Source organism: Melospiza georgiana, chromosome 19 (assembly GCF_028018845.1).
Source record: "Melospiza georgiana isolate bMelGeo1 chromosome 19, bMelGeo1.pri, whole genome shotgun sequence".
NCBI classification, from domain to species: domain Eukaryota; kingdom Metazoa; phylum Chordata; class Aves; order Passeriformes; family Passerellidae; genus Melospiza; species Melospiza georgiana.
Genome location: NC_080448.1, coordinates 13,542,781 through 13,569,840, shown reverse-complemented (window position 1 = coordinate 13,569,840; position 27,060 = coordinate 13,542,781). Strand labels below are relative to the sequence as shown.

At 40.4% G+C, this 27,060-nt stretch overlaps 4 protein-coding genes across 6 annotated transcripts in view; 2 read left to right on the top strand and 2 right to left on the bottom strand.

Annotated features, from left to right (window-relative positions):
* The first annotated feature begins 751 nt into the window (after positions 1-751).
* Positions 752-7,666, top strand: TEKT1 (tektin 1). Of its 2 annotated transcripts, none has more exons than XM_058037814.1 (8): positions 752-838; positions 3,131-3,374; positions 3,748-3,913; positions 4,123-4,251; positions 4,686-4,829; positions 5,992-6,214; positions 6,803-6,999; positions 7,288-7,666. In XM_058037814.1, the coding sequence occupies exons 2-8, from the start codon at positions 3,185-3,187 to the stop codon at positions 7,445-7,447; spliced, it is 1,209 nt and encodes a 402-aa protein (XP_057893797.1). In that variant the 5' UTR covers positions 752-838; positions 3,131-3,184; the 3' UTR covers positions 7,448-7,666. The 2 variants fall into 2 exon arrangements, with proteins under 2 accessions (XP_057893797.1, XP_057893796.1); XM_058037813.1 differs by lacking the exon at positions 752-838 and adding an exon at positions 1,351-1,938.
* A 577-nt stretch (positions 7,667-8,243) lies between these two features.
* On the bottom strand, positions 8,244-11,510 carry FBXO39 (F-box protein 39). Its single transcript, XM_058037713.1, has 3 exons — positions 10,497-11,510; positions 9,544-9,720; positions 8,244-8,507 (listed from the first exon to the last, which is right to left on the bottom strand). Exons 1-3 carry the CDS (start codon positions 11,508-11,510, stop codon positions 8,379-8,381), a joined length of 1,320 nt encoding a protein of 439 aa, XP_057893696.1. The 3' UTR covers positions 8,244-8,378.
* A 3,148-nt stretch (positions 11,511-14,658) lies between these two features.
* PIMREG (PICALM interacting mitotic regulator) lies at positions 14,659-19,248 on the top strand. Its single transcript, XM_058037712.1, has 4 exons — positions 14,659-15,014; positions 15,817-16,148; positions 16,866-16,961; positions 19,026-19,248. The coding sequence occupies exons 1-4, from the start codon at positions 14,724-14,726 to the stop codon at positions 19,150-19,152; spliced, it is 846 nt and encodes a 281-aa protein (XP_057893695.1). The 5' UTR covers positions 14,659-14,723; the 3' UTR covers positions 19,153-19,248.
* A 1,603-nt stretch (positions 19,249-20,851) lies between these two features.
* PITPNM3 (PITPNM family member 3) overlaps positions 20,852-27,060 on the bottom strand; it is a 36,598-nt gene continuing 30,389 nt past the window's right edge. For both annotated transcript variants that reach the window (XM_058037360.1, XM_058037361.1), the window contains exon 19: positions 20,852-26,805. In XM_058037360.1, the coding sequence (XP_057893343.1) occupies positions 26,497-26,805 (309 nt within the window). In that variant the 3' untranslated portion in view covers positions 20,852-26,496. The remainder of the gene's footprint in view (positions 26,806-27,060) is intronic.

The window sequence follows — 27,060 nt, the reverse complement described above, 5'->3', positions numbered from 1 at the left end:
AAGGCTAAATCAGTTTGTTCTGTGCAATATTTTCAAGATAATGTCAGCAGAGATATCATCTACTTTTTAAGACTATTCTGAAAGGCTGCTGATGAGCCTTCTGGAGGCTGAACAGTCCTAGCCCTCTCAGCCTTTCTTCATGGATTATTTTGGACTCTAGTGGAACACCACTGTTCAGACCTATTACGTTAATCTGCTTTAGGATTTCAGCAACACTGAAAGAAAGTAGTTGATGATGCTGCAGTGTGAGCTCAACCTAGAGAACTCTCCTACTTCAACACAGTGGCAGCAGTTCTGCTGATTGATTCTATGACAAATAAGACTATTTATGTTATTTTTCATGCACCCAACAAGGAATATGGCCACATACTTAATTTAGATCTAGTCTCATTAATGCTGGCTGGTTAGACTCCTCCACAGAAAACGTGAGACGTTTCCTGACTGAGGACTTGGCCATTTCACAAATAGTGACCCTATTTTCTACATCCAGACAAAATTTACAATGTGAGGAACCGCTCCTTTGTAAAATCCTTTTCAAAGGCATCGCAATGGAATGTGGTAAGCAAGCTGGTGTTAGCTTACCCCTACTGCTGTGCAGGACTTCCTTTTTCATCCGGCCGTAACTGGGCGCTTACAAGCGGTGTGGAAAGGCGGCGCGGGTGCCGGCGCGGCGGGCGGTGCCTCCGCCGCTCTCCGGGGGCTGTTCGTTAGCGCGGGGCGCGGCGGGCGGCGCTCGCCCGGGGGGCGCGCGCTGGGACCGTCCCGTCCGGTGCGCGCAGCCCCGGCGGCCGTGGAGCCGTTTTCTAGCCCTGTGAGTCGGTAGAGAAAACCATCTGAGGTAAAACTAAAGCTTTTTTTTTTTTTTTTTTTTTTTTTTTTTTTTGTCTTAAAAGTTTATATTGCAGGATCGGTTGTAAATTTCATATTAACAGTTTGAAACAGTTTGAAAGGCCATTGTCTTTTACATTGTTTGAAAGGCCATTGTCTTTTACATTGATGAATGGATTTGTGGTTTGTAGCTTTAATTTGTGGCAGTGTCGCTACAATCTGGGGCAGGACAGCATGCGATACTGGGTTTTCAGAACAAAACAGCATGAAGTCCCACCGGTCCCGCAATAACTTCGTGGAAAACCACCACTGGGAGTTTCCTCACCTTTCAGGGTGACTGAGCACATTTTCAGAAACATGACATTATCTCTGCTGTGCCTTTTTTTTTTTTTTTTTTGAGTAATGTCACTTCTTTATCATTTTGTGATCTTTTGGAACTTCGTCGGATTTCACTCTGAGAAACCTGATCTATCTAAACTGTAGCAGAGCTATACGGAGGGAACACAATTGTACCGTCTAATGTCAAGCTCCTTATCTCCTTCATCTCTTGTGTCTGGCTCCCAGAATATTTTCTCCCAGGAAAGAATATTGTTGATGTAAAGATAGAGCATACTACTAAGGATATTTTATGACTGACATTTTAGATAGCTGGATACTTAATACGCCTCTCATTTGTTTCACAATCTTTATGCATTTCTACAACAAATCAATTGAGAATTACTGTCCAGAGCTCTGGGAACTATGAAAAAAAATAATGTACAGCGAACACGTGGGCTTTTTCCTGAGAAATCTTAAGAGGAAGTGGGTGAAATGAAGCACCACGGACTTGTGTGTGCTGTGCCTCCTCCAGCCGGTGCCACAGCACCAAGCTGCTAGCAGAGGTAGCTGCGGGAGTTCCCACAGCAGCCAGTTTGTTTGCCTTGCGTGTAGTTCCAGCCGCCTCCTGCAGCATTGAGTCGCACATTTAAAAAGAACCTGTGCTGCTGCTGAGGAGGCTGAGAGACTCTTGAGGGGTCTCTGAGGCTGAAAGACCCTTCCTAGGGAAGGGGAATTGAGGACGTGGCACTTTGCCAGGCTTTGAACTTCAGAGCAGTTGAGCGGAGGATCGAGGTCAGTCGAGATGTGTGAGGGCGAAGGAAGTCGAGTTCAGGGTGGCTGTGCTGAATGGAGTGTGGGCAGAGCTGTGTGTTGCTGCGCAGTTGTGTGCATTTGGGCTCAGGAACTGTCTCAGGAACACTGGATGAGCATACTGCAATAGGAAAATTTATAATCAAACTACTTTGTGCAAATTCGGGGCATTGGTTTCACCCTCCACTAAACAAGTGTCCTCAGTATGCTTTGTTCTTCTTTAATCCTTTCTGGACTTTCCCATTTCCTCATTTGCCTGCTGAATTTTTTCCTTCAGTTTTTCAGGTCCGATTTTGATTTGGGGTTTTGGGGTTTGATGTTTTGTTTTGTCGGTTTTGTGGTTGTAGTTTTTTTTGTTGTTGTTGAGGTTATGTTTTCTTTTGGGGTTTTTTTTGTTTGTTTTTTTTTTTTTTTTTGGGGGGGGGTGGTTGTTTTGGGTTTATTTTTTGTTTAGTTTTTTTGTTGTTTTTTTTTTTTTTTTTTTTTTTTTTTTTTTTTTTTTCCCTAATCATCATTAGAAAAAAAGTCACCTAATCAGGCATTGCAACAGCCTGCCCTGGGAAGTGGTGGAATTCTCATCCCTGGATGTGTTCAAAAGGCATGTGATTTTAAAACTTGAGAATATGGTTTAGTAGTGAACACAGCTGTGCTGCATTAACAGTTGGACTCAATGATCTTAGAGGTCTTTTCCAACACTAATAATTCTGTGGTTACATTTCTTTTTACAGTCTAGATTTTATCCATTTCTCCAGTCATATTATTGAAAGATGTTTGCTTCTCCAAATAGCCTCCTCTGTGAGGCTATTTATCTTTTATATTTATTCACTTTTTCTGTTGTTTTCTGTGATTGCTTGTTTAGTAATTCCATCTTTCTCCACAGGTCTCCTTTCTCTTCTCCTTCCTATTGCGTAGTCCGTCTTTTCCTTTCAGATCCACTTCTCTCCTCGTAAATTCCCCTCACAAATTCTTCTGTTTCTTCATTCTCCCACTCCAAACATATCAGCACATTCTTCCCTACTCATCAGCAAAGACTTGGGAACTTTGAGCAAAAAATCTTTTTTTCATATCAGTGTGATTTTGCAGGTAAAAAGAATAAAATATTTCTCATCCTTATAGACCTGTCTTCTCCCCTTCTTGCTTTGGCAGCCAAATATAATGCTATTTCTGTTTTCAGGTTTGATATTCCAAAAACTGACCTGCATTATATCCAGAAACTTTCAAAATAGCAATGGCCAGGCTGTTACAAGATCCATCTAAACTTCATCCCTCAGAATGGTACACTGCAAACCAGATGCAGCGTGCCAGTACAGAGTCCCAGAAATCCAGGTCAGAATGCATGACAGCTGAGAGTTGGAGGCTGGTGGATGAAATAGAAAAGACAACTCAAAAAACCCAGAGTGATGTCAACAAGAAATTAGGTAATCCCATGTCTTCTGCAAGGGTCAAAATGTTTTATTTGAGCTGTAATTTCAAGAAGGACTTAGCAAATTAGTTGATAATGAATAGGAGTATATATCAATGCCATGCTTGTTAATGTCATGAAAAAATCAAAAATATTTTATAAAATATTTTGAGGCAGACTCTTTGTTTTTATAACAAAACACACAAAAAGCTCTCTTAACAAAACCTCCTGACACAGGGTTGCTAAACTGTTTCCACACAGCCCACAGCACTACAGGCACTCCACTACAGAATAAGTCTATTTTTAGCCATACCTAAGACCTGAGCTGCAGTTCCCTTGCTCATAGAATGGGCCCATATTAATATGTGTTTGTTATTTTGATTCTATAGAACAGAGACGGGAAGAGATAAAATTCTGGAAGCAAGAATTAGATAACAAGCTAGAACAAATTGTTCATGAGACAGAGATTTTGTTGACTTTCAAGAATAGGCTGGAGAGAGCTTTGGAGGGTTGCAAAGAGCCCCTTGTCGTTGCCCAGAAGTGTCTCCTGTACAGGTGAGCATTCAAGGAGACAGAAAAAGTCTAGGTAATGAAGCTTTAACAAATAAGAAAAAAGACTGCAAACTAAAGGCCCACCTCTCTTTACAGTGAAGTCACAGTCTGATTTAGGTGTTACAGCACTGAGGAGAGTGGAACATTATCATCTCTATTCGATGCAGGCATTTGAACAATGTGGCTGATAGTTTTTTCCTTTTTTCATGTAGGCAGAGGCGAGTTGGGATTGACTTGGTGCATGATGAAGTGGAACAGCAGCTGCTGAAGGAAGTTGAAGTCCTCCAGGGGATTATTGCTTTACTTGGACGTACATTGGAACAAGCAAATGAGCAAATCAGGTGCAGAGGCAGAGAGCATAACAGAACACTAATTAGATGAAAGTTAAGACAGCCATAATACTGAGAAGTTGTCAGGCTGAACACAGGTCCTAAGTTATCTTCAATGCTAAACACTAGCAGGAGGTCAGTCCTAATTCATACCACTCAATCAGTAGTGGTGAGAGGTTCTGCTTGTAGAATACGAAGTACTTGTGCTTGATCCTTGGTCTTCTCATGATCCAGTCCTGTGCCTTTAATTTCAGTGAGAATTGTACCATCAATTTATAAAAAGGCAACTTCATACTGTAGATTTTGTGACTTGACAACTAAGAGTTCTTACACGATGATTTCTGTAACAGCGTTTGAATTATCTAATGCATATGTATGCATACATATTAAGGATACCTGTGAATGCCTACACATGGTCTTAGAGTTTTGGTTGTTTTTTCTCCTAGACGGAACCGTTCAGCAAAATACGACCTGGACATGGATCTGAAGGACAAATTCACAGCTTTGACAATTGATGATTACTGTGCTAGCTTGACAAATGACACTCCTCATATTATATATGCTGATAATGCAGTGAAACTAGAAGGAAAGTAAGTGGTTCTTTAGTTCAACAAACATATGATAATTATACAGATAATACGAGCTGTCCCAGTAACAGCAAGATTAGTTTTGTGTAAAACAGGCTTTATCTTTTTGCCATGTAATTGTTTCTTATACTTCTGTCCATCACTTCTGTATCTGTGTAGTATGTCTGGGAAACCACAATGATTATGCTCCCAGTGAACTGCAGTTTTTAAAATAGTTTTTGAAGCTCACAGTTAGCTAAGGAAGAATTTCACATATTGCTTAAACACAGAATAGATTTATTGATCTTAACTTCTTTCCTCTCCCAGGGTGTCCCACTGGGGAGAATGCTGGACTGAGACCCATGAGGTGTCAAGTCAGTTTCTCACTCAGACATTAAGCTGTCAAATGTGCCCATTCTGCATGGGTTAGTTAGTATGAAAGGTTTAAATGCAAAAATAGCTGCCACAGAAAAATGGACTGAAAAGAGGAGGTGTACTGAGAAAACAATTTGTGCAAGAGCCTCATAAAATCCCTGTTGCTATGTAACAGCTAGCAAACTTGCAACACCAAGAGGCTGCCAGCACTCAAAACAGGTTATGTAACTCAGAGCACACCCAGGATGGTGTTGCCTGCTATGTGCAAATGACAATTAAAACTTTATATATTCACCCAATGAGACAAGGAACAAACCCTCTGAAGAACTTCTCAAACACCCGCCTGCAAGCTTGAGGCTGGGCTTCTCAACTATTGTTCCCGGCAGATACTGTAAGTGTCGTAGAGGTGAACTCTGTGAGAGAATAAGGGAATGTGTTGTGTGCATAGTTGCCTGCTAGTAATAGTAACAGCTTTATTAATGAAAGATGTTCTAAGAAATACTGATTATTATGTGTGTTTCCCGCCATGTTAACTTGTAAGTTCCCCTTTGCCAGGGGAAAGTAACAGCAAGGCTCCTCTATGTCTCTAGCAAATTTGTTTTCATTGAACTCTCATCTACTTCATTACAAAATGATTGTGACAGAGTCTTTCCTTTGTATCTGTAGCACTCCCTGGACATATGGCACTTGCTGTGACATGCGGTTAAAAGTGCTGCTTTGTTCTTGATTTTGTGGCACAATTACAGATTTATGAAGTCATGGAGGGCCTGCTGCTGTCTGTTGGTGACCTCTTATTTTGATTCCCTTTCAGTTTTGTTAGCCCTGAGGACTGGATAGATTTCACAAACATAAATGTTGAAAAGGCTGACAAGCAGCGAAACAATTCTTTGGCACTGAAGGCACTTATCGATGGCATCCTCTCACAGATAGCAAATGACATGCGCAAGCAATGTGAGTTGGTGAATAATGCTTTTAGAAATAGAGTGAAGGAAGTCAAGGATGCCAAGCACAAGCTAGAGATGCTTCTTGCAATGGTAAGTCATAGGGGACAGTCAGTGAAAAAGTGGAAACACAAGGCTTGGGTTATCTACCAGTTCACCTAATCCAGTGGGTTGCTCTTATCTGCCACATTTTCCTTTTTGTTCCCTTCTCCGTAAAAGTAACTTTAGTTTTTTTTTCTTAGCTCTGTGTGCACCACCAAAGAGACGAATTTCTGGAGTCACTCATACAATCTAAATGTTGCTGTAGCCATCAGTAAAGACAGGATTTTCCTTGTGATTTTTAGTTGCATGAGGCTCCTATAGCTTTTTCAGGATTGTGATGTAAGAGCCTGATAATTGATAACAGCAGAGTCAATGTGCTCAAAATTTGACACATGAAAACTGAGTATTAACATTAAAAAATATTAATTGCTGAGCATGAATTTCTGGGTTTACCCAGAACCGTGTCATCTGCTTTCCAATGAAGGAATCATACTCCTGGCTAAGCTTTGAAAAATATTATTTGATGAAATAACAACATATTGAGTGGTACTGTGATTGTTGCAACTATTAAAGTAGATGATGATGGTTTCACACGTTGTAAGAGGCAGTGTACAGAATTTAATTGTTGGATTTGTTAAGGTGATGGATGAGACTGCCTCACAGGAGAAGAACATTGCAGCCTTAAAGAAAGCAATCACTGATAAGGAAGCACCTGTGAAAGTGGCTCAAACCCGCTTGGAAGCGAGGAACCATCGCCCCAATGTGGAACTGTGCTATGACACAGTGCACAGCAGCCTGATGAGTGAAGTTCAAGAGATTACCAAAAATATTCAAAGGCAAGTGGAAATTACGCAAGAGGAAAATCTGTGGTATTGGTTAATTTAATGTGTTAGCATGACAATGGGTCCCAACTATTCTCCCTGAAAAGTTGGGAATTGCTTTTCTTTTAAGGGCAGGACACTTTAAGGGAAGTTAGTGGATAGACTTTAGGGGAAGACAATGGATATTCTCTGTGAATCCCTTTCCATCTTTCTTTTTCTTGCCCAGAAATCCTAACCCTTATGAGAAAAAAACCCACTACCCATGTGTTTTCAACTAATGCCTGTCTCTATTTTCCCTGTTAGATTAAAGGATGCATTGGCACAGGCTCAGACAGAGCTGAAAGGCCTGAGCCGTCGACAGCTTTCCTTGGAGGAAGAGATCAAGGTCAAGGAGAACACACTGTACATTGATGAAGTGCTGTGCATGCAAATGAGAGAGTCTGTTTGCATAAACAATTACTGAAGTCATTATACTGGGAGACTGTGCTCCAAAGAACCAGCTCCTGCTGAAATTTTATTTGCAGGCTTCCAAATGTATTGGCTTCCAAATGTAATGCTGTCTAATTGCACAAAGTAATTAAAACAGACCTAGTACTTACAGCTATCTGTTTCAGAACTATCTATGCTCTAAAATGTTTGATGAAATCTTCCACTTGGCAATAAAATTCAGAATAATGAGAAATGCCCCTTCTTCCATGTTTCTCTCATGTGTAACTAATGATATCTTGTGCCATTGAAAGGTGTCAGAAGGCAACTGTGTGGAAGCCAGAGCAGGAGTGTCCTCATAAATCACTCATTGGACAGCTGAGCAAGTGGGAGGGATGTCTCTCAAGACTGGCCATGTGATGTTTTGTTTTTATCTTAGCATCTGCTGCTAAGAACTAGACAGTATGGCCAACTTAACAGGACCTAACTTACCTAACTGATACACTAGATAGTGCATCTCTCTGCATCTGAATCGAGATCAAGTCAAGGCTGACTTTGGGAAAATCACTTGTTCACCCCATGTCTCAGTTCCCCCATTCGTAAAACGGAAACATTGAGGTGGGCTTCAGTGGTAAATGTTTGAAGCTCTGAAATGAGAAGTGCTAAAAAAAAAGGAGGGTCTTATTTTTATCAGAGATGCCTGTAAGGGTGGGAAAGGGATCACTGCTTCCTTTGGTTCTGGCAAGGAAAACCAAAGCAAGAGAAAGAATAAATAATGCTGGAGACAAAAGAGTCCAGTTCCCAAGTCCAACATTTTAATGCATGGAGTTTAAAATTGTCCCTTGCTTCTCACTTGCTGGAATGATAACTCCCTTTTGGAAGCACTGCTGTCAAAATTCAAATCCCTTACTAAAGCACTCCAAAGGATCCATTAATGCAGATGTCACTGGGTGTTCTCTTCCTGTAGTTTATACCATTGGGTAAGTGATGACAAAATAATTCAGTTCTGAGTCAATCAGGTACTTGAATTTCCTGTAAATATCAGCCAGCAGCCGCTCCTCCTCAGTGCTGTCGTCTTGGGCTGTATAAATCCTGACCTGTATGCACAAAGAGCAGTCATGTCTCTCAGATATAGGGAGCTAAACCCATTACAGCTCATGGCAACAAGAAGCATCTGTGACTAATAAGGAATCTAGAGAAGCAAAATTGCTTGAATTGGAATAGAATCTTGATGCTGTACTCTCTTCCCACTCCCACCTGACTGAAAACATCATCTCCTGCCAAAGAATTTTTGGGAGGTGTTGGGAGGAATGGGTTAAATAGTGGAAGACTAGCAAGAAGGATTGTAAATCATTCAGGTGACCTTGCAGATGGGAATAGCCCTTGATAACCCAGTATGAATGCCAGCAAGTGATCCTCTGGCACGGAGCAAGTTTAACTGTGCCTCTATCTCTCCACTTGTGTCTGCCTGGGGGTTGCTTTGGGGATGCCTTGGTAAGCAAAAGAAGGGAAGTAAATTTACTCTTTATCTTTTAGCTGTGGTTTTGTGGTTGTCCCTGCTGACTGTGCTGACTCACACAGGAAGAACAAGGTTCTTTTTACCCCCAGAACTGATGCATCCCTGGGATCTGCACAGATTTGTAAGGACCTGCAGAATTCAGATTGTAGCACAGAAAGTAGCATGTCAGCATGGTTTACACCAGCTACAGTTGTGGCTTGGCCTCAGTTCAAGACAGGACCCCTAAAGGGTGTGATGTGTTTGTATCTTTGCAGTTTAGTGGGATTCAGTCCACCTTCCTTGGTTATAGACATAAGCACTGAGCCTGAGAGGTAACTGAGAAACCCTGGAAGTGGGAGAGGGCTTGAACTAGAGGTGACAGAGGGAGTGCCAGTCTGGGAAGGGCTTCTGGAATTTTCAGGACTTCATCATAAACTTCTATAGTATCTGTATGTGGCTAAGTAGGGTTGGAAAGCCTCCTTTCTGTGAGTGGCTCCCAAGCTCTTTGGTACTAAGGCATAACATAGGGAAGATAGTTAGATTAACATTTCTGTAAGTGATCTTTGCCTGGGCATGGGAACCTTTGGGTATAGGAACAAGAATGGGAATGAGAGTTTGGAAGCACAAAGTCTTACCTTTATGGTAGTCAAAATGCATTTCCTTTCTGCACGGTTTTGTAGCAGCCTCTCCATAAAGCTGACACTTAGAAATGCCCAGACTTTCAGAAATAACAACCTCTTGCATGATAAAATAAGCTGTAGGAGCTCATTGTCCAGCAACTCATGGTCATTGTTTAATTCAAGTGTTAATTTCTTGGAAAAAAATGAACACTGTTAGTACTACTAAACAGATGTTGCATGCAGTAACTAGAATTCAACAAATAGTTTTCCAAGTTAATAAAAAAAAAGTCAGCAGATCAATTTTATACCTTGATATTAGCTGACAATCTGTTTTGTATTATGGCAACAGTGTATGTGCTACAGTAAATCACTGTCCTGCTAAGAGGGGGTGATCCCTTGTGCATTTATTAGAAAACACTGCACCTACAGTCACACCATGATCTTACCTGACATAATGAAAATTATCCCAGAGACAAGAGTAGAGCCAATGGTGGTTTCTAGAAAGCTTTACATATCTATGGTGTTTATTCACAACTCAGCAATGGAAACAGGACTTACAGAAAGCTGTCAGCAGCCGTCAGGTGTAAGGCCACTTGTTTCCCTCTGGCATGCAAAGACCTGATGCTCACTTATGTGGGTCAGCTGTTGCAAACCTTTGATGACACATCCCTTGTGACACCAAAGTGCTTTGACATGGGCACTAGTTAATTTAGATATGCTATAGGACATTTGTGTATTGCCAAAATAGAGCAGCCTGATAGCATTATGGAGGGTTTTAACTGGACAAGGATAATTTCATTAACGACATTATGGATGAAACACTGAAATTTCTTAGGAAAACTGCCCTCTGAATGTAAAACTAAAGTGGTCAGGAACTTCTGTTGCTGACTGCTGTTATGCCGAAGGCCTACATGATTGCTTTGTAGAGCTTTGTGACACTGCAGTGGGGTGTCTCTCGTTTCCCTTACCTGCAGACCATGCCAGTAAGCTGGGAGAAGGTTGGTGAGAGTAGGTCTCATAGTCCAGTCTGGGTCACTAAAATAACAGCTCCGTAGGCTGATGCTCCTAACTGGGATCTCCTCTAGCAGGATCCTAGCTAGGTGATCATGCTTCATGACTCTTTCAAAGAAGAAGTTCACATTCAGTTTTGGGGCTCTCTTGGCCAAGTTTGCCCATGACATTCCTGAGACCACTTGCCCATGAGGGTCATGGATATGACACTTGATATTCAAGGTGCACAGAGAATGAGAGCTGCGCTCCCGCAGGATGTCCAGCAGTTCATCAGACATGCAGTTATAATTGAAAGTCAGGATGGTCAGCCTGTGGAACTTAGACATAGTTTGGTGGAACAAGGCACTGCTGTAGACAGAAAGGTGAAGACTGAAGAAATCCTCAATATTGATTTCAGATATAAAGCTTCTGTTTGTCAAACTGCTTAGAGAATTCAGAAGCTCACAGCCTTCTTCCAAAGTTATTCTTGCTCCTTTTAAGTTAAGATAATCAAGTTGATTGCTCATTCTTTTCAGGAAGGCAGCTAAATTCTTGATAAACTGAGCCCTAACCACATTTCTCCAGATCAAGCAGTCCAATTCTAGGTACTTGATGCTCAGGGATACTAGGTGACTATTACACTTACCCAGGTGTGAAAGAAGACCTCTCATAATCACTTGAAATTTTTTGATAAAGGGAGTATTGTAAGGATTCGATAACTTGATCTCAAGGTGCTTCAAATACTTGCCAAATTTCTTGGTATACCACAGTGCACTTTGAAACTCCAGTGTGCGTGCCCTTGATGGCTGGCCATAAAAGGTGATGGTTCTGCATCTCCAGAGAGATCCAGAGTGCATGGCACAACTCCATTTTTTACAGACCAAGGCAGCCCGAGATCTGTCTCTGTCATCTAACCAATGGAACACATGCCTCAGACAGACATCAGGTAGATAGGCCCAGGAGCTTTGCTCGGGTTCACTGTCATCTTCCATTGAGAGGACTTCTCTTCTGGGTCTTAAATCAAACCAACATGCAGAAAGCTGTGGGTAGATTTCTTGCCAGTCCCAACATAATAGGCTTCTAAACAAATGGATGAAAGTTTGTTTCTTCACAATCAAAACCAACAACCTCTGTACTCCAGCTGTCAAACAAGCCCTTGAGTCTAAAGTATAGTCTTACCTAAATCAAAAGAAAAAAAGAGTGAAGAACAATCACAGTACAAGCACAGGACACATATTTTAATTTCTGGGCCTTCACCTTCAGTCTAGCTAAACAGTGAAATGGTATCAAATGCTGCGACAGTAGCCACATTGTCTGCAAAACCTTTGGTTGGCATCAGCTGCAATTAATTGATCATAGTCTGTGATCTGATGCCTAGCGTTTGAAAGTACTCAGTTCTTTGGGCTGTATACATTTGAACAGGAACATCAGTGCAAAATTAGCACTAATGACTTTTCATAGTCTTCTAGGGTACCATTCCATGACAATCAGTACCCTGCCTTAGATAAAGGCTGGATAAAAAAAAGTTGAAATGGATGGAAACAAGAAGTGCACCATACAAAGAAGAAAACATGCAGATCCCTGAGAGTCTGTTTACAATTACAAAAGCTCAGCTATTTCTATTTTAATTGTATAAACAGGCATGAAAGGACAGGTTGATAGCACAATTAAGCTTCAGTCTGCTGTTAGTCTTTTTGCCTACAGTTCTTGTGTCACATAGAATCTCTCTGCCTGTACACATACTCTTTTCAATTAGCACTGTTTCTATTCTTAGGGATTCCTCTGCCCACTCTTGCCATTCAAAGTACCAACCCACATCCCCAGCTATCAACAAAACCCTTAGAAACTGATCATGTGGTCTGATTACTACCTGACTCTCTGTCTCTCTTGTATTTAGCACCTCCAAGGAGAGCTCTTTGTTTTGCAGAACTGTTAGTCATTTAGGAGGTCTCTAGATCAATTTCCAAAAATCCAAACCAAGTCTTAAAATATGGTGGCTGAAGCTCCAGTTTGCTAGTGAGAAGAACCTGAAACTTTTGCTAGAGAGAGTGAGGAGAACACAGGGGAAGAGGTCTAACACTTCAGCTAACTGGAAGCCGTGAAGGCAATGGACAGAGGAAAGCAGAACAGAATATAGGACAGTAGTACATAGAAACACATCTGTTAATAAAGGATGTTTATTACACTGCACTCATCAATATTAGCGTGTGAATACAAAGTGGCGCAAACACCATCATGTGGAACTTTTTTAAAACCAGAGTTCTTATGAATCTGTAAAAAGTATGTTTGTTTATGAGCCAGTGGTGTGATTCAAGAGGTATCCTGCAGTGTTGGGTTGGCTTTTCCATCACTATAAGCGAAGTCTTAGTTAAGGAGGTGTTCTAGCTGTCAGCTCCGAGTTTAACTTGGTGCGGGGAAAACATATCTTTGGAAAAAAACGCTGCTACAGTTCTTTCTAGAGCAATTTTTTTCCAAGCAGAAGTAATTTCAAGATAAATGAACGCTTTGCATGTCTTGTTTGCCACTAGGGTAAGAAAAAAAAACCCAACAAATAAAAATAAAATCCCCCACCGCTGAACACATACATCCTTTTCCCTTGGCCCTCTTTGCTTCAGAGGGCATCCCGGATGGTTTACGATCTCATACGGACAGTTACACTAGCTGTCTCCTCCAGCAAGAGCTGCAGAAGCCCGTGGAGTAAAAGCAAACAAACAAAGACCTTCTAAGACTTTGACCGATAATTACCAGAAGCAACAGGAGCTGTGGCTTGGACACCCAAGTGGGCAACCCAGCCTGAGTCCTTTTACTAGTCCTGCTGACGCGGATCTCTGGGCCGAGGTCCGCGAAGGCGCCAGAGCCGCGGCCGGCGGGGGCGCAGCGCAGCCCCTGCGGTTGCGCCGCTGGGCCCGGACATTCCCCTCAGCCAGCGCGGGCCGCTCTCTCACCGCCGGCTACGCCGCGCGCGCCCGGCCGAGTAACGGCAGCCCCGCGCGGGGCCCAGCCAATTGCGGCGGGCGGCGGCGGCGGCGGCGCCAATCCGGGGACTCGGAGGGGGCGGCGCGGCGTTCAAACGCGGCGGCGGCGCACAGAGGAGCTGCTGTGGGGAGCTGGCGGCTCCGTCCCGATCCGGGTCCCGGTCGCGTGCGGCGCGCTGAGTGAGTACTGCCCCGAGCAGCTGCCAGAGCGGCCCAGTCGCGGCTCCCTTTGCCCGAACCCGTCTCCTCCGGCCTTGGCGACACTTTTCGCGCTTGTTGCTACTGTCCCAGTAGGCGCAAAAACGGCACCGGCTGGTCCCGCCCAGTCCCGTTAGCCCGATGTGGCGGCGCGGCGGATCTGCCGCGGCTGTCGGCGGGGAGCACGGCCAGTGCCAGCAGAGCAGAGTTCCTGCGGCGAGAGGGGCTCGGACGAGGCGTGGGCCCGGGTGTGTCCAGGGGCTCGGCCGGGGGCTACCCCAGAGCGCCGCGGCCTGCAGAAGAAAGAAGGCACCGCGCTGTCCTGTGCAATACCCGTTTAATAAACAGATCATTGTAACCGTAGGACAGCAGCGGCGCTCTCTCTCTTTTCAGTCGTATTTGTTAACTAGTGAAAATCAAGGATGGAAAGTATATATGTTTAAATTATCATATGTCATATAGATAACTAGCATTTTAGCCCTTCTCACCAAAGTCTTCTGCCAGTAATAATCCTGTCTGTTTCACGATTTACCTATCCATAATCATAACTGGTACTGTAGCAGAAGCCTTCAGCTAGCAAGTGTGGCAGGAGACAATAGCAGCTGTGTAGACCTGTCTCTCTGTGGAAGGTTGTTTTGATTAAAGAGGGCAAAAATTTGGGATATCAGATCTTGATCTGAGACATAAACCAAAAAGATGCACTCATAGAGCATTCTACCTCTCAAACTAGAGTTTTCCAGTGGAATTGCAATACAAGGCTTCCTGGTGGACTTGAGCAAACCTAAATAGCCTTAAAAATCAACCCTGTTCTCTTTCAACCTCTTTCAACCTGTTCTCTTTCAAAAATCAACCCTGTTCTCCAACTAAAAGTCTGCTGAGCTCTTGTTTTCTTGTTTCAGGCAAGTGTAACCGAATATATTGTGTAACAGTTTCCATTTCTCTTTTTTTACACTGCTTTGTACCTTGTTCTGCCTAAGCTTTGGTCTCATTTTCATTGTTTTAGAAATAAAGTTGATCAAGAGCTGGAACAAGATGGCGTCTGTGCTCCAAAATGTCCAAGCAACAGTGGCGAGGAGAAAACACCGGCTCCTAGCTGACCTCAATGAGGATGAGAGCCCTGTGCCTGACAAATTCAAGAGAAGGGCCTCTCTGAGTTCTCTCAATACCATTCGCATGTCTTTAAGGAAACGGGTACCATTAAAGCCAGTCGAGTTGAATTTTCATGAAACCCCAACTAGGGAAAGTCTGGAACCAAGGCAGAGGTGCCAAACTCTTCAGACTATTAAAAGAACAGCAAAATATGCTTTTGGAACAGTGTCCCAGGTACTTTGTCTTTGCAGTAGAACATAGAGTTTAGTTTTTGCTTCAACTCCAGTACTAAGACTTCTGAATTCTGTACTGAGTGCTCTATTCCAGAGAGTTCATTCCCACACACTTGCACACCTTAGTGTTTGTCTCATAGCTACTAACTTTTAAAATCTTTAATATCTTTTCCTAAAGTATAGACAGGCAAATTATGGTTCTGGCAGAACATGGAGGAAGGTGAAAACAGTTTATTTTGTTATAAGAGCTTTTTCCCCTCTTGTATTTAATCATATATTGCAGAACAGTCTTTACACAGAGGAAATTGGGTAGAAATTGCCATAATTTGCAAAGAATGGTTACTGAGAAATGTGCAGCACTTTGGATTTTTTTTCTTTTATTTATTCTCCTGTACCCATACTATTTATTTTCATGTTCTTCATTATAGTTAATCTAAATTTAGACTGACAAAACCTGCCACAAGGTAGCAGAGTAGCAGATTCAAGCTTGCACTTCCCTTTCTTGCAGACGTCAGTTTTTTAAATGCATGTATTCTGTGTTGTGGAGCCTGAATTTTTCCAGCATAGGAGAAGCAAGAGCTTTGTCCAATGCCTGCTCTGAAGTCCTTGATGAGTGCCAAGGGCTAGGGAAGCAAGAGACTTCCTATTCAAATGAGTACAGAAGTTGAGATGCATTCATGTTAGTTGAAACCTGATATGAGCATGGAAGCTAGTAATTCAGCCCAAATATTCCTAGCCTTCCTGGTTCCAAACTCATGGCTAATTCACTTCATTTAGCCTAACATGTCTAATGCTTCTTTCAGAAAATACAGAAGTCTTGCCAAAGCCCAGTACGCTCAATGGTGACCTTTCCAGCTGAATCCATCAGCAGAAGCTGTGCAACCAGTTCTACCAAAAAAAGAACTGCTACACCTCAAACACCTTGCTATATGAGTGTTACTCCAGCAGCCAGTTCCAAAGGCACTCCAAAGTCCAGCAAAAGGGCCTTGCTTGGGCCAACAAAGGTGTCAGAACATAGAGAATGGAGGGATTTCTCATCCTGGCTTGGTAAAAATGCTCTCTCTCTCCGGAGATCCAGAAGAGCAGCAGCACTGAAGAGCCCTTATTCATCTCCTGCTCCTTCCAGCAGAAAGATGTAAGTCACATTAGTTTGTAAACTTTTTTTAAATTTTTTTTAAATTTATTACACTGATTAGAGTATCTGATAAAGTGAAAGGCAAGGTATGAAGTTTTCTGTCCTATTCCCCTGAAGCTGTGTGCTGCTTGAATAGTTAAGAAAGTAGTTCCAGCTCCCTGGACTGGGACTGAGCTATGCATAAAGCTGAAACATAAAAAGTAATTTTTTCTTAGAGACATACCTGAGTTTTTTGCTGGTGCCTTTTGGGTAAAGGAAAATGCTCAGTATCTTACTCTGATTTAATTGTAACTTTTCCAAAGCTGCTGTTTGTATTCCAAAGATACCAGGAATACCTCTGCTTATGCTGAGTTCTTTATATAACGTAGAGAGATTCCCGCCTCATAGAACAAACAAATTAGATCAAGGGTTGGGAGCTAGGGAAATAATAATGTGCACACAGGTTTTTCTTTTGGTTGAAGTCACAAGAAAGGTTAAAGCTAGAAGTTGAATCCACGCCTTGTGAACCTGAATCCTATGTCTCAGTTGGAAGATAGCTGTTCGGGGGATGAATGGAGACGTGAAGCAGTTGGCCAATGGAATTAAGAGTATAATTTCCACAGCCCTAAACTTCTCTGGGTAAAGTCTAGAGGTAACAAGAGTGGTACTTCAGGGATGAAGGCTTGAGTACTGTCACCTGTCCTGTTTGATCTGTAGCAATGACCATTCTGTTTGCAGAGAGTTTGACTGTGAGCTGGAACTGGTCTCCTCAGGGATTTGCCAGTTGAAGCATATCTCCCAAGCATTTGATGATGCCATTGTGAAAGAGGAGAGGTAAATACTGCTAAGTGTCCCTCAACTTTACCTGCCACCAGAACATAGCCAATTGCAGGCCAAGTAGTCCCTGTAACTCACGATTAGGAATAGTTGCAGAACTTTTCCAAGTGTAATGTAGTACATCTGTTTTTTCTTAAAGATACCTGGGAAGTTTAAATCTGCAGTTGGATTTGCAGCTTCTAAAACCTGCCAAATGCTCTACTTGTCTTCAGTTTCCTTGTTGTGAAAGTCAGATTTTTATCAGAAGGAGCCTACCTTTGACCTTGTGTGAGAACAATCCCTCCCTGACTCTTGTTGAAAAGAGGTGCCAATCCAGACTGGGGGAGGAGGTGGGAAAATTCCAATGTACTGGCACAGTCACTGATGTCTGCACATCCATTAAAAAACACTTTTATTAGGTAGCATTATGTTAACAAACAGTCCATGGTACCCAACTGAAGAAGCCTCTTATAAAACACCTTTGTTAATCCACAAGGTGGTAGGCTGCTGTATTTGTGAAGGTTATGTCATTCTGAATTAGACATATTAAGAAAATAAAAATTAAAGTTCAGAAATCTTGTCATAGGGTGATTCCCTAAATTTCTTCTTCTCTTAGACCATGTAAAGTATTCAATAACTAAATGTCAAGCACCTCAAATTCTCTAAAGAGAGTTTAGCATCAAATACTTTACCTACAAAGAAGTAAGGGTTTAACATCCCAGATAATTGCAAAAATTTGTATCAATGGGACCATGTCTAGATAACTATAGATTAAAATTTGTATCAAGTTAATTTTATCATACCCACTGAAAGGTCACTAAATCTCACTCCTAATATTCTCCCATCTGCTAGTGATGTGACAGTTTCTCTCATTCGTAACTGAAGATAGTAGCAACCAGGTAAAGTAGTTGTTCACCTTGGCTATGCCTGCATGCATCTGTGGGGAGAAAACCTGCTGTTTATAGAGAGAAAGGCTTATTATCTCATGCTTCTTTAAGGCAGTATTATGTAGAACCACAGGATTCTTCCTTCATATTCACTGTGGCCATCTCTGCTACAGCAGATCATTGTGCAGTTGTAAAACTTCACCTCTAAATTATGGATAAGTGAGTCCTCATGGGTTTACAATGAACCTCTTATGCAAACATCAGCTTTTCTCACTCCAGATCAAAAATGACTAGTACTAATCTTTTTGTCACTCAGGATCAGTTCTGACTGGTTACTAATGATCACAAAGCATGAGAGAACCAACCGTTATCCTGAGCTGTTTGATTTTACAGCCTTTCTTTTCCATCCCTCAAATTTTCATAGCAGTTTAGTCTATGCTATCACAATTAACAGCAGCTCATAATTGTATTGGTGGCATTTTTAAACACAGCAATTGTACCCAAGTGGATGTGACATAAATATTTTCACCCATTATGTTGGAATTGTTCTTTTTGTTAGAGGGAAAGGTACATCCTGAATACTATGTGCCATTTTAGCAACAAAGACAGGTGCAAGACACTTATCAAGAAAAATGAGAGCAGTTTCAAATGCTGGACTGACAGTTTCAACAGTCATTTGAAGTGCTTCTGCAGTACAGTACTCCTGCATGTGTAGATGCATACACTGTGCTCTGTTACTGCCTAGTTGCCTACTGGAATAATTATGAAATGAACTTTTTTTGGAGGTGCCTTTAGCCTTGCATGAGACTTTCTCTTCTGGTATCCAATTGCCATGAGTTTTAATGTTAGTGCTTCGTTTTCATTTTTTTAATGATGAAGCAAGTCTTGATCTCAAATGATTGTTTCCAATTCAAAGTATTGTTCTATTGTTTTGCATTTTAATGAATTAGATTATATCACAAGAAATACTCCTGTTGCTAGTTAAAATATCACAGTACTTCATTTGTGTACTTGCCATTTACGTTCACTGAAGATAACAAAATAATTTCTTGCTAGTGTTTAGAACAGTTACACAGTGAAAGTGTACCAGACCTCTTCCTTTCTCCTCTTTGTTTTCCAGCAATATGTGAGATAACCAGTTGATTAACTCTACTGACTTCATGCTGCTAATGGTAGTCCTGTTGTTCTTCTGCAGGCAACAAGCAATATCGAACTACTACTATCTAATGGCACGAAACTCACAGTCTGTACATCGATCCCTGAAACCATCTCAAGCTATCAGAATGCAAGCAAAGAAACTCCATCAAACACTTGGTACCTAGACAGAGATGGCTGTAACTATTTTTTCATGTTTCCAAGTTTATGAGCACATATAAGGGAGAGGTCTGAATAGCACCTGAAAGGCTGCACTCTATACACTTAATGGAGCCATTACACTTTTTTTTTATGAAACAGCTCAGGACTTTCCTTGCTTTCTCTTTTCAAGTAAAGAGAGAAGCAAAATAGTACCAACCACAGTGTATTATCCCTGCTGAGATGAGGGAACTGCATTGAAACCGTATTTCGTGAGGCAGTAAGTACTTAGAAAATGATGCTGAACTGGCCAGTAAGAATGGCCAAAGCAAGGGCTTATGACAGACTTATGAGGGGTAATCCTGGGTAAGAGTAGTGCTTAAATTGGTATCCAGCAGCCATGAGATTTAGCACAAATACTTTCCATGTAAAAAAGATTGGTCTATTATTTTGAAAGCCTAACTTGTTGGGGTTTTTTTTGTTACTAGCAAACTAAAGTTATTAATCACATTAGCTGGAAGTTAATAAAACAGTAGTGGCTTCTTTGAGTTCTAAGCAAAACTGCCATTCCAAAGCAACAGCATTCTGTGGAGTCACTCATGCCACAATAACAGAGCCATTTTAGGACTCTTACTTTATGGCCTTAAGGATTAGCCATCTAATCCTATCTTAGGTAGTTTGTCTCCAGACAAATCAGATCAACTTTGTAATTTCTTACTGATGCTTTAGATAGCATCTTGGCAGTTGAGTTAAACATTGCTTTTGTGCTGCATCTGTCTTTTAGTTATATACAGAAATTTGTTACTACAATTAATGTAACACGTTGTAACTACTCTGATTAGTTAATATCACATGGAAGTATTTTGATTATGTATACTTAGCATTTGATACCTGTATTTTGCTTCTAATTACTTTTAATAAAATTAACATTCATTTGACAAGCCTTTTTTGGTCTGTCATTCAGTATAACAAAGTTTAGTCTTTCCCATGAAAGCAAAGATTTGTCAAGTTTTTAGAATTCAACAGCAGGGCTGTTTTCCATGGTAAGCTTTGTGCAGGCTTCTCCAATTATGTTCACTCTAAAATGAACTTTCAAACAAAAGACTGATTTGGGAAACTTTGCTCTACTTGGTAATTTTTAAAATGTTCATGTGACCTAGTAGTTCCAGTGTTACTAAAATTTTAATGGTATCAGGTATAAATATGAAAAGCATTCAGTTATGATTTATGTATAAGTATTGATTTTTAAACTTGCTCCAAATTTTTCTTTTTTTCTTTTCAAATGAACCCATTTTAAAACATTTGAACAGTTAATGAGGCCTCGAAATATCAAAGCAACCCTTCCAGCCTGAAGACTTCTAGACTTTCAGATAACTGAGAATTTTAGCTTGTGTTATTTCTTGATCTAGTGTTTGTGTGTGTTTTGTGGGTTTTTAAACAACTTTTCTATATGGAAGTATAAGTATAGTATCTCTAAGTTGTCCTTTGTATGTCCTGAAACTACTTCTATAAAGCTTTCACAAATATGTTGTCTCATTAGTGAAATGCTTTTTTCTATGACTTTTGAAAAGGAGAGTTGGAGATTTTTGAAAAGTTGACCTCCAATCTAAGTATTATTTCAGACAGATCAACCGGCTTCTACTTATAATGTTTCCACCAGCTACTCGGACACGTACAATCGTGATCCAATATTTCTCAAATTACTGGTAAGAAAAATCAGTGACACTGTTTGTTTAAAGGCAAGAAGGTTTTATTTAAGTGGCTAATCTGTTTTAAGATTTTAAAAACCAGCTCACATCAAAATCTATAGCAGTTGTAGAAATCTTACTCCTTATTTCATATTAAGAAATTCATTATTGTACATTTTTGAATCTTTACAAGGCAGCCATAAGAAATATAAACATTTGTCACCAGATAGAACCTTCTCACTGACAGTATTTAAAAGTATGCACTTAATAAAATTATGGACTGAAAGAACACCTACAATTTCAAGTTTCCTTGAGTGAATTCAGTTGTAAGGGGACTGCCCCTTTTCACCCCAACAAATAGAAAAACAAATTATGCATAAAACTTGGGGTTCTGTGAGAGGACTGCCATTCTGGGCTGTATACCAGTCATCCAGGTAAAACACTACCTTTCAAACTTGCTATCTGCAAATCACGTTTCAGTGTTGCGATCTCTAATATTCCATCTCCCACCATGTCACAGTAAACCTGCCTCTCTCTTTTCCCCCTCCTATGTTCTATACATCCATAGAAATGACAAATGAACTGTAAAATTTATCTCCCCAAACCCCCTAAAATTCCATTCAGTTTCAAGGATAGCTTATTGAGATTAATACAAGTAGTGGCTAAACTGTAATAATCTGTTTGGGCTTGACCTAAAATGAGTGAAAAAGTCAACACATGACTTCAATTCCAGTATCCATGCACATGATTCTAGCTGTTCCAGGTCTTATTTCTGAAAAACAGATATTTTCATCCAGAAAAATGTGTTATTACTTCCATTTTTATGGGGATTCTGAATTTAGGCTTATCTATAGGAACATATTGTTACCTTGAGTGACTAAACATAATGGAAGTCTTAATTACTTTCACAAACCCACAATTTTTGCTTAAGCTTTGAACACAGACCATGAGGAATCACTGCTCTTAGAGAAGGTAGGCTGGAAGGTTTTGTGTGTATAGGAATTCTATCCTGTACCAGCTCCAGATGAGGATGAAAGTGCCACCTTCTCCCCTGCATGCCTGACATGAACAATTCAATGCAGAAATCTTGAGTTCAGATGCCATAAATCAATCTCTAATCAGAAAAATCATGAAATTGTGGTGCATAATCCTCATCTCTCCATTATCAAGCCAATGAGTTTACTAAAAAGATACCCATGCTCCAATCAGCTAGTCCTATGATGTACTCACCTTTCTGCAGCCTAGATGGCAACAGGGAAAAAAAACTGAGGAAAATCCTACTTGTTCAGTAACAACTGTTGGACTTACAAATTTTAAAACAAAATACCTACTGGTTTCAGGTATTGTTTTAAATGCTTATTAAAAAAGCTTTTAGCAAGTTTAAAACAGAAATGGTACAGAAAGAAGGGAAAAAGTTTTCTCTTTCTAAATTTATTCCATAAATTATACTATAGATTCTATGATGATACTATAGATCTAAGTATTGAGGATTTGTTAAATACACGCATTAGTAGTGTCCTGGCTAAAGAAAGACTGCAATGTATAAACAGGACAACTTGTTCACTACTAATGGTAAACAAAGGCTATTTTGCAGAAATACTGGGGCTTCTGAGAAAAATGTCTTTGTCCTGCATAAACCAGGGAGTGTAATTTTTTTCCCTCTAGTTTACTGATAATTCCACTTCTACATAACCAGTGAAAGTTTTAGCTGTTTGGAAGTGACTTCCCTAGGTATACTAGAGGAAAAAGTGAAGTAATCTGTATAAATTAAGACTAGTTTAATGTAAACAAACAAAAATGACAGCTCTCATGAACCCCAATGAATAAGAATTACCAGTACTTTGTCATTTTTACACCTAACAGAATTTTATGCTGAATAGATACAAACCATGCCACAAAACTAAACAGGAATACTTTGGTCAAGCAAAAATCTATACCAAGAGCACTAGTGTACGCAAACAAAAATGTTATTCAAAATAAGCAGATTTGGACTAACATATTCAATTCTGCAATCAATACAATGATATCGTGTTCCAAACCTACCTAGCTAGACAACAAAATTGAACAGCCACTGTTGCTGTGTTTGAGTTTTGTTCTTTTTTTTTTTTTTTATAATGTGTATTGGTTACAAATTTGCTGTGAAAGCAGAACCAAAACTAGTGTCTTCCAGCAGCTATACACACATACACACAGACAAAACCAAAACACCACAGTTGTGAAGGTGTGTTTTCACAATATCTGAAATAACTCTACCACTGCTATTAATCACAGCCATTTTTTACAGTAATTTAAAACGGATCCATATCAACAGGACAAAGAAGTAAATGCTTCCAACTGTGGCAGAGTTGTACTGTACCCTTAGCACCCACTGGACTAACGATTTTGTGTTTTACAATTTCATTTATGCTTCCTCCAGGCAGCACACTAAAAAGAATGTGCTTTTCTGTTACACACTGGAGGCACTAAACAAAAGATGGTGCTGAAACAACTGATGAATGTAATGTATATTCTTTGGGCACACCCACCTGACTTCACTGTCCCTTTCCCTTCTGTATATGCTAAAACACTTTCATAGTCTATGTAGTTTAAGTAAGTGCTGACTGCACAGAAACTGCAGCAATGAGGACTTGCAATCAAGAATAAGATGACTGTAGGATCAAACTTAGCCTCAGCGAATGGCTTCCTAAGGGACTGATCTTCCATGAAAACACAAGTAGAACTGAAATCCAATTGCAAGCTGAATGCCTGTGAATGACTGGATGCAGTTCCATGTGAACAAAGTGTGTAACTAAGAAGCCCGTGTCACTATTTTGCCAAAGTGCACAGCTGGAGTGTGGGATCACAAGATAAACCATTCTAGCCATGAGCAATCAGCAGTGCTGGAATTATGCATATAAGCTCTCATACATTGTATGAAAAAGTTAGGGAGAGTATTTTCAGCTTGATTTTAATACCATGTGTAGAAACTTTGAAATTGTTACCACACTAAATCATATACACACATGCACACGCACACACTTGTTTTACTGCTATTAGCTCCTAATATTCTTAAGGGAAGCCAGCACAGTGACTACTGTAAAGGTGACCCAGCTATTAATAGAAATACACAAAATCAGAGTCTTGATGTAAATGTAAAATGACATTATGTCTCCAAGAGTAAAAGACAGCCCTTTATAACCTAGGAGATTTTTCTAACCTTGTACTTAGACACTATTTCCTTCAATACAGTCACAGAATTACACACAGATCCCTCTTTTGAAAGGCAGTAGACCTTTCTACTACAGCAATTGAAAACAAAAAAATAGGTTTTCAAGTCTCTTGGGTGATAGAGGTAGATGGCTAAAACAACAGTAGCTTTGAACAGGAATAGCGATTACAGTCAGGAGACATGCTAAACAACATCCAATGATTAAAAAGAGCTTTTTGATCAGTCAATATTTTAGACCCCTCATCAAACTAAATATTTTCCTATTAAGTTCCTCTCACAAGCCTTGTATTTCCATGCCCATTTAAAACTAACAAGCAGGAGTGCTAACAGTAAATTCACTAGAAGGAGATGGAGGCTGGTGCACCTGTGCAACCTCTTCATGGTGCAAAGCAGAGAAGAAATGGACTATGTGACTAGAATTAATACAGTGAGACAGTGTGCAGTGAGACAGAACATTGAATAATTTCTCCAACTTCATGGGTTCAAAAACTATGATACTACTGGGAAAGCATTTGTAAATGCTAAGAGTGTTTCAATGCAGTTTGCAAGCTATCTTTCATTTAGCTTCTGTAGCAACAGAGCACAAACCCTAGCCCCTTGTAACATATTTACCTGCTCCCAAAGAGTGTTTGCTACCAAACATTTTACATCTTTCCTTAATCTTTAGCAGAGGTTACCCCTTCCCTTAATGGAAGCAATAGGAAAAAAAAAAAAAAAAAAACAAAAAAACAACAAAACAACCAACTACTCATGTGCCAGAGATATTTCAGGACGTTTGAAATAGATAACTGACAATCTTGCCAAGAAATGTCTGAAAATTTAAATCAAACATCTCCACTTACAACCTATTTTGCTGCCTCTTAAGGCAAAAGCTACTCTCTTACACCATTCCAAAAGTCCACTGAAACTTCATGGTTAACAGAAAGTACAGACTTACTTTACTTCTGCACTGTCTTAATGGTTTTCCATTGCATTTATTGTTTTACATGTTAACTTTTAAAATCATTAACCGACTTGGTGAGAGACTCTGTCTGGTCTAGCAAAACCTGAAAGGGGGATGGAGAGGCATCACACCCTCTCTACCCCAATTCCCTGAAATAAAAAACAAACAACAAACCTGAAAAAGGAATGTTCTTTTGACTTCAAGCTTTCTCAGTGTCAATAGTATGTTTTTAACTCTAAAAAAACAGGGGTTTTATGTGCACTTGTAACTTCATTGCAGGTTTAAAACATGCGTCAGTTCAGTCATTAAAATTATCTTGAATTTCCATCGAAGTGTCTGCATGAAGAATCTGCAAACTGCTACTATGTTAAAGTAACTATAACGCTCTAGAAATATTACTACTTAGGGAAAACATCACACATTTTACTTCTAGTAAGTCCATTGAGAGATCAGAGAGAAATTTAAATCAGCAGAGAAATGTCTATGTGGCACCTGTATTTTTGCATGTCCACTCTTTGAAGCTCAAATGCTATAATTCTGAATGCTACAGATTGTCTTAATGCAGAAGTTGCTGTGAAGCATGAGAAGGTAAACAATTTATCAATTTACTTAATTAGTTTTTTTCCCCTCCAGTGTAAATATTCTAGTTCAAATAATTAAAAAGCAATTGCTCTGAAGTTTGCAGATCCCTTAGTAAAATGGTTCCTATTAGCTTGCCCTCTTAGGATCTGACTCTCAGACTGAGATCATCAGAGCCATCTTCTTTGGAGTAGTCCACACATTTTTGCACAGTCATCGACTTCCACAAACAATGTGATCTTTGTACAGTTGCACACTACTTTGGTTACGACAACGCTAACTGTGTTTAAACTGTGGCTGACATATTTATTTTTAACATGAAGTTTTTATGTTTGGTTCACAAGTGAAGTTCTCGCACTTATTTGTCCAGCGCCTCACACAAATGAGAGTGCCCATGTTGGAGTCTGTTGACCAACACTGTAGGCTGAAAGGAAACCTTGGGTTTAAGGCGCCCAGAAAGCATCTTGTAGAAGTCCTAACCACCTGTTATTGTAGCTTCCGCTGCTGCTTCTCTTTTATCACTTCTATTGAAAAGTGAAGTGGAAACAGACATGATCTACTTAATGTTTAAAGTGTAAACCTGCTCTGTAACCTACAGGACCTACCCTTGATGCTGGTTTGGGTGCAGCTAATTAGCTGATACCACAATCCTTCTGAGTAAAATCAGTATCTTTTCCTCTTACTGCACATATTATATTTGTTCCCAAAATAACCTGTTGCTATGATGATAAACTTGTGATAGTTTTAGGTTGTTTTAAACTTCCCCAATACACATGATAAGAGGAAGAGACTGGAAGTGCCCCAGTTGGTGTAAGAAGGCAGATGTCAGAACAGGGAAGACTCCAAGGTACAAATTCCTGTCCACTTCTCTTAATTTGGAGCTGCCTAAATCCTACCTTTCAGGCATGCCCACAAGTTTTATGGGGTGCATCCAAAATCTACAGTCCCAATCCTCCTAGGGAATAGATTCAAATTTGTGAACTCCACCTCGAACCCAAGCAATGGAAGGAAAATGCCTCTCATGATCTTTGTCTGATTCAGGCTGGCTCTGAGCACGCTCTGGCTTGGGGTTTAAGGAAGGTGGGTCAGGTTGCTGCACAGACATAGTCCTGCGGAGGTGGTTTCTCTTGCGCAAAAACTCGGGCTGCGAGTGGAGGCCAAAGCTGCCTTTTCTCAAGATCATCCGAGAGTTGTTCTTTTTGGGTCGTGAATGGAGACTGAACTCCAGCGAGGCCAAGTGGGCTGCATAACCTTCACTGAGGAACTGAAATAGGAAGAAAAGAAGGGAATGACAAATTACCGATGCCTTGACCAATAAGTGCTATGAGGTATCAAGTTTTGATCACTGGCATCCCAGTTAGACACCTATAAAATACTAATACTCCTCTCCCCTCAATTTTTTTTTAAAGTGACCCATTTCATTTTGTCATTCAGAAATATGCAATGCATTCACTTGTAGATACAACCTGCAACCACTTGATTCTCTTTACTATTCACCCTTCCAGAAAATGCCTCATTT

What these genes read in the sequence shown, in the direction of transcription:
- TEKT1 (XM_058037814.1), top strand. Translation starts at nt 3,185, where the DNA reads ATGGCCAGGCTGTTACAAGATCCATCTAAACTTCATCCCTCAGAATGG. An exon ending in CAGAAGTGTCTCCTGTACAG is followed by an intron (nt 3,914 to 4,122) that starts GTGAGCATTCAA and finishes TTTTTCATGTAG; the next exon opens with GCAGAGGCGAGTTGGGATTG. An exon ending in TAGAGATGCTTCTTGCAATG is followed by an intron (nt 6,215 to 6,802) that starts GTAAGTCATAGG and finishes GGATTTGTTAAG; the next exon opens with GTGATGGATGAGACTGCCTC.
- PIMREG (XM_058037712.1), top strand. Translation starts at nt 14,724, where the DNA reads ATGGCGTCTGTGCTCCAAAATGTCCAAGCAACAGTGGCGAGGAGAAAA. An exon ending in GCTCCTTCCAGCAGAAAGAT is followed by an intron (nt 16,149 to 16,865) that starts GTAAGTCACATT and finishes TTCTGTTTGCAG; the next exon opens with AGAGTTTGACTGTGAGCTGG. An exon ending in GCCATTGTGAAAGAGGAGAG is followed by an intron (nt 16,962 to 19,025) that starts GTAAATACTGCT and finishes GTTCTTCTGCAG; the next exon opens with GCAACAAGCAATATCGAACT.
- FBXO39 (XM_058037713.1), bottom strand. Translation starts at nt 11,510, where the DNA reads ATGGAAGATGACAGTGAACCCGAGCAAAGCTCCTGGGCCTATCTACCT. An exon ending in CTTACTGGCATGGTCTGCAG is followed by an intron (nt 9,721 to 10,496) that starts GTAAGGGAAACG and finishes TTTTTTTCCAAG; the next exon opens with AAATTAACACTTGAATTAAA. An exon ending in GCATTTTGACTACCATAAAG is followed by an intron (nt 8,508 to 9,543) that starts GTAAGACTTTGT and finishes TTGTGCATACAG; the next exon opens with GTCAGGATTTATACAGCCCA.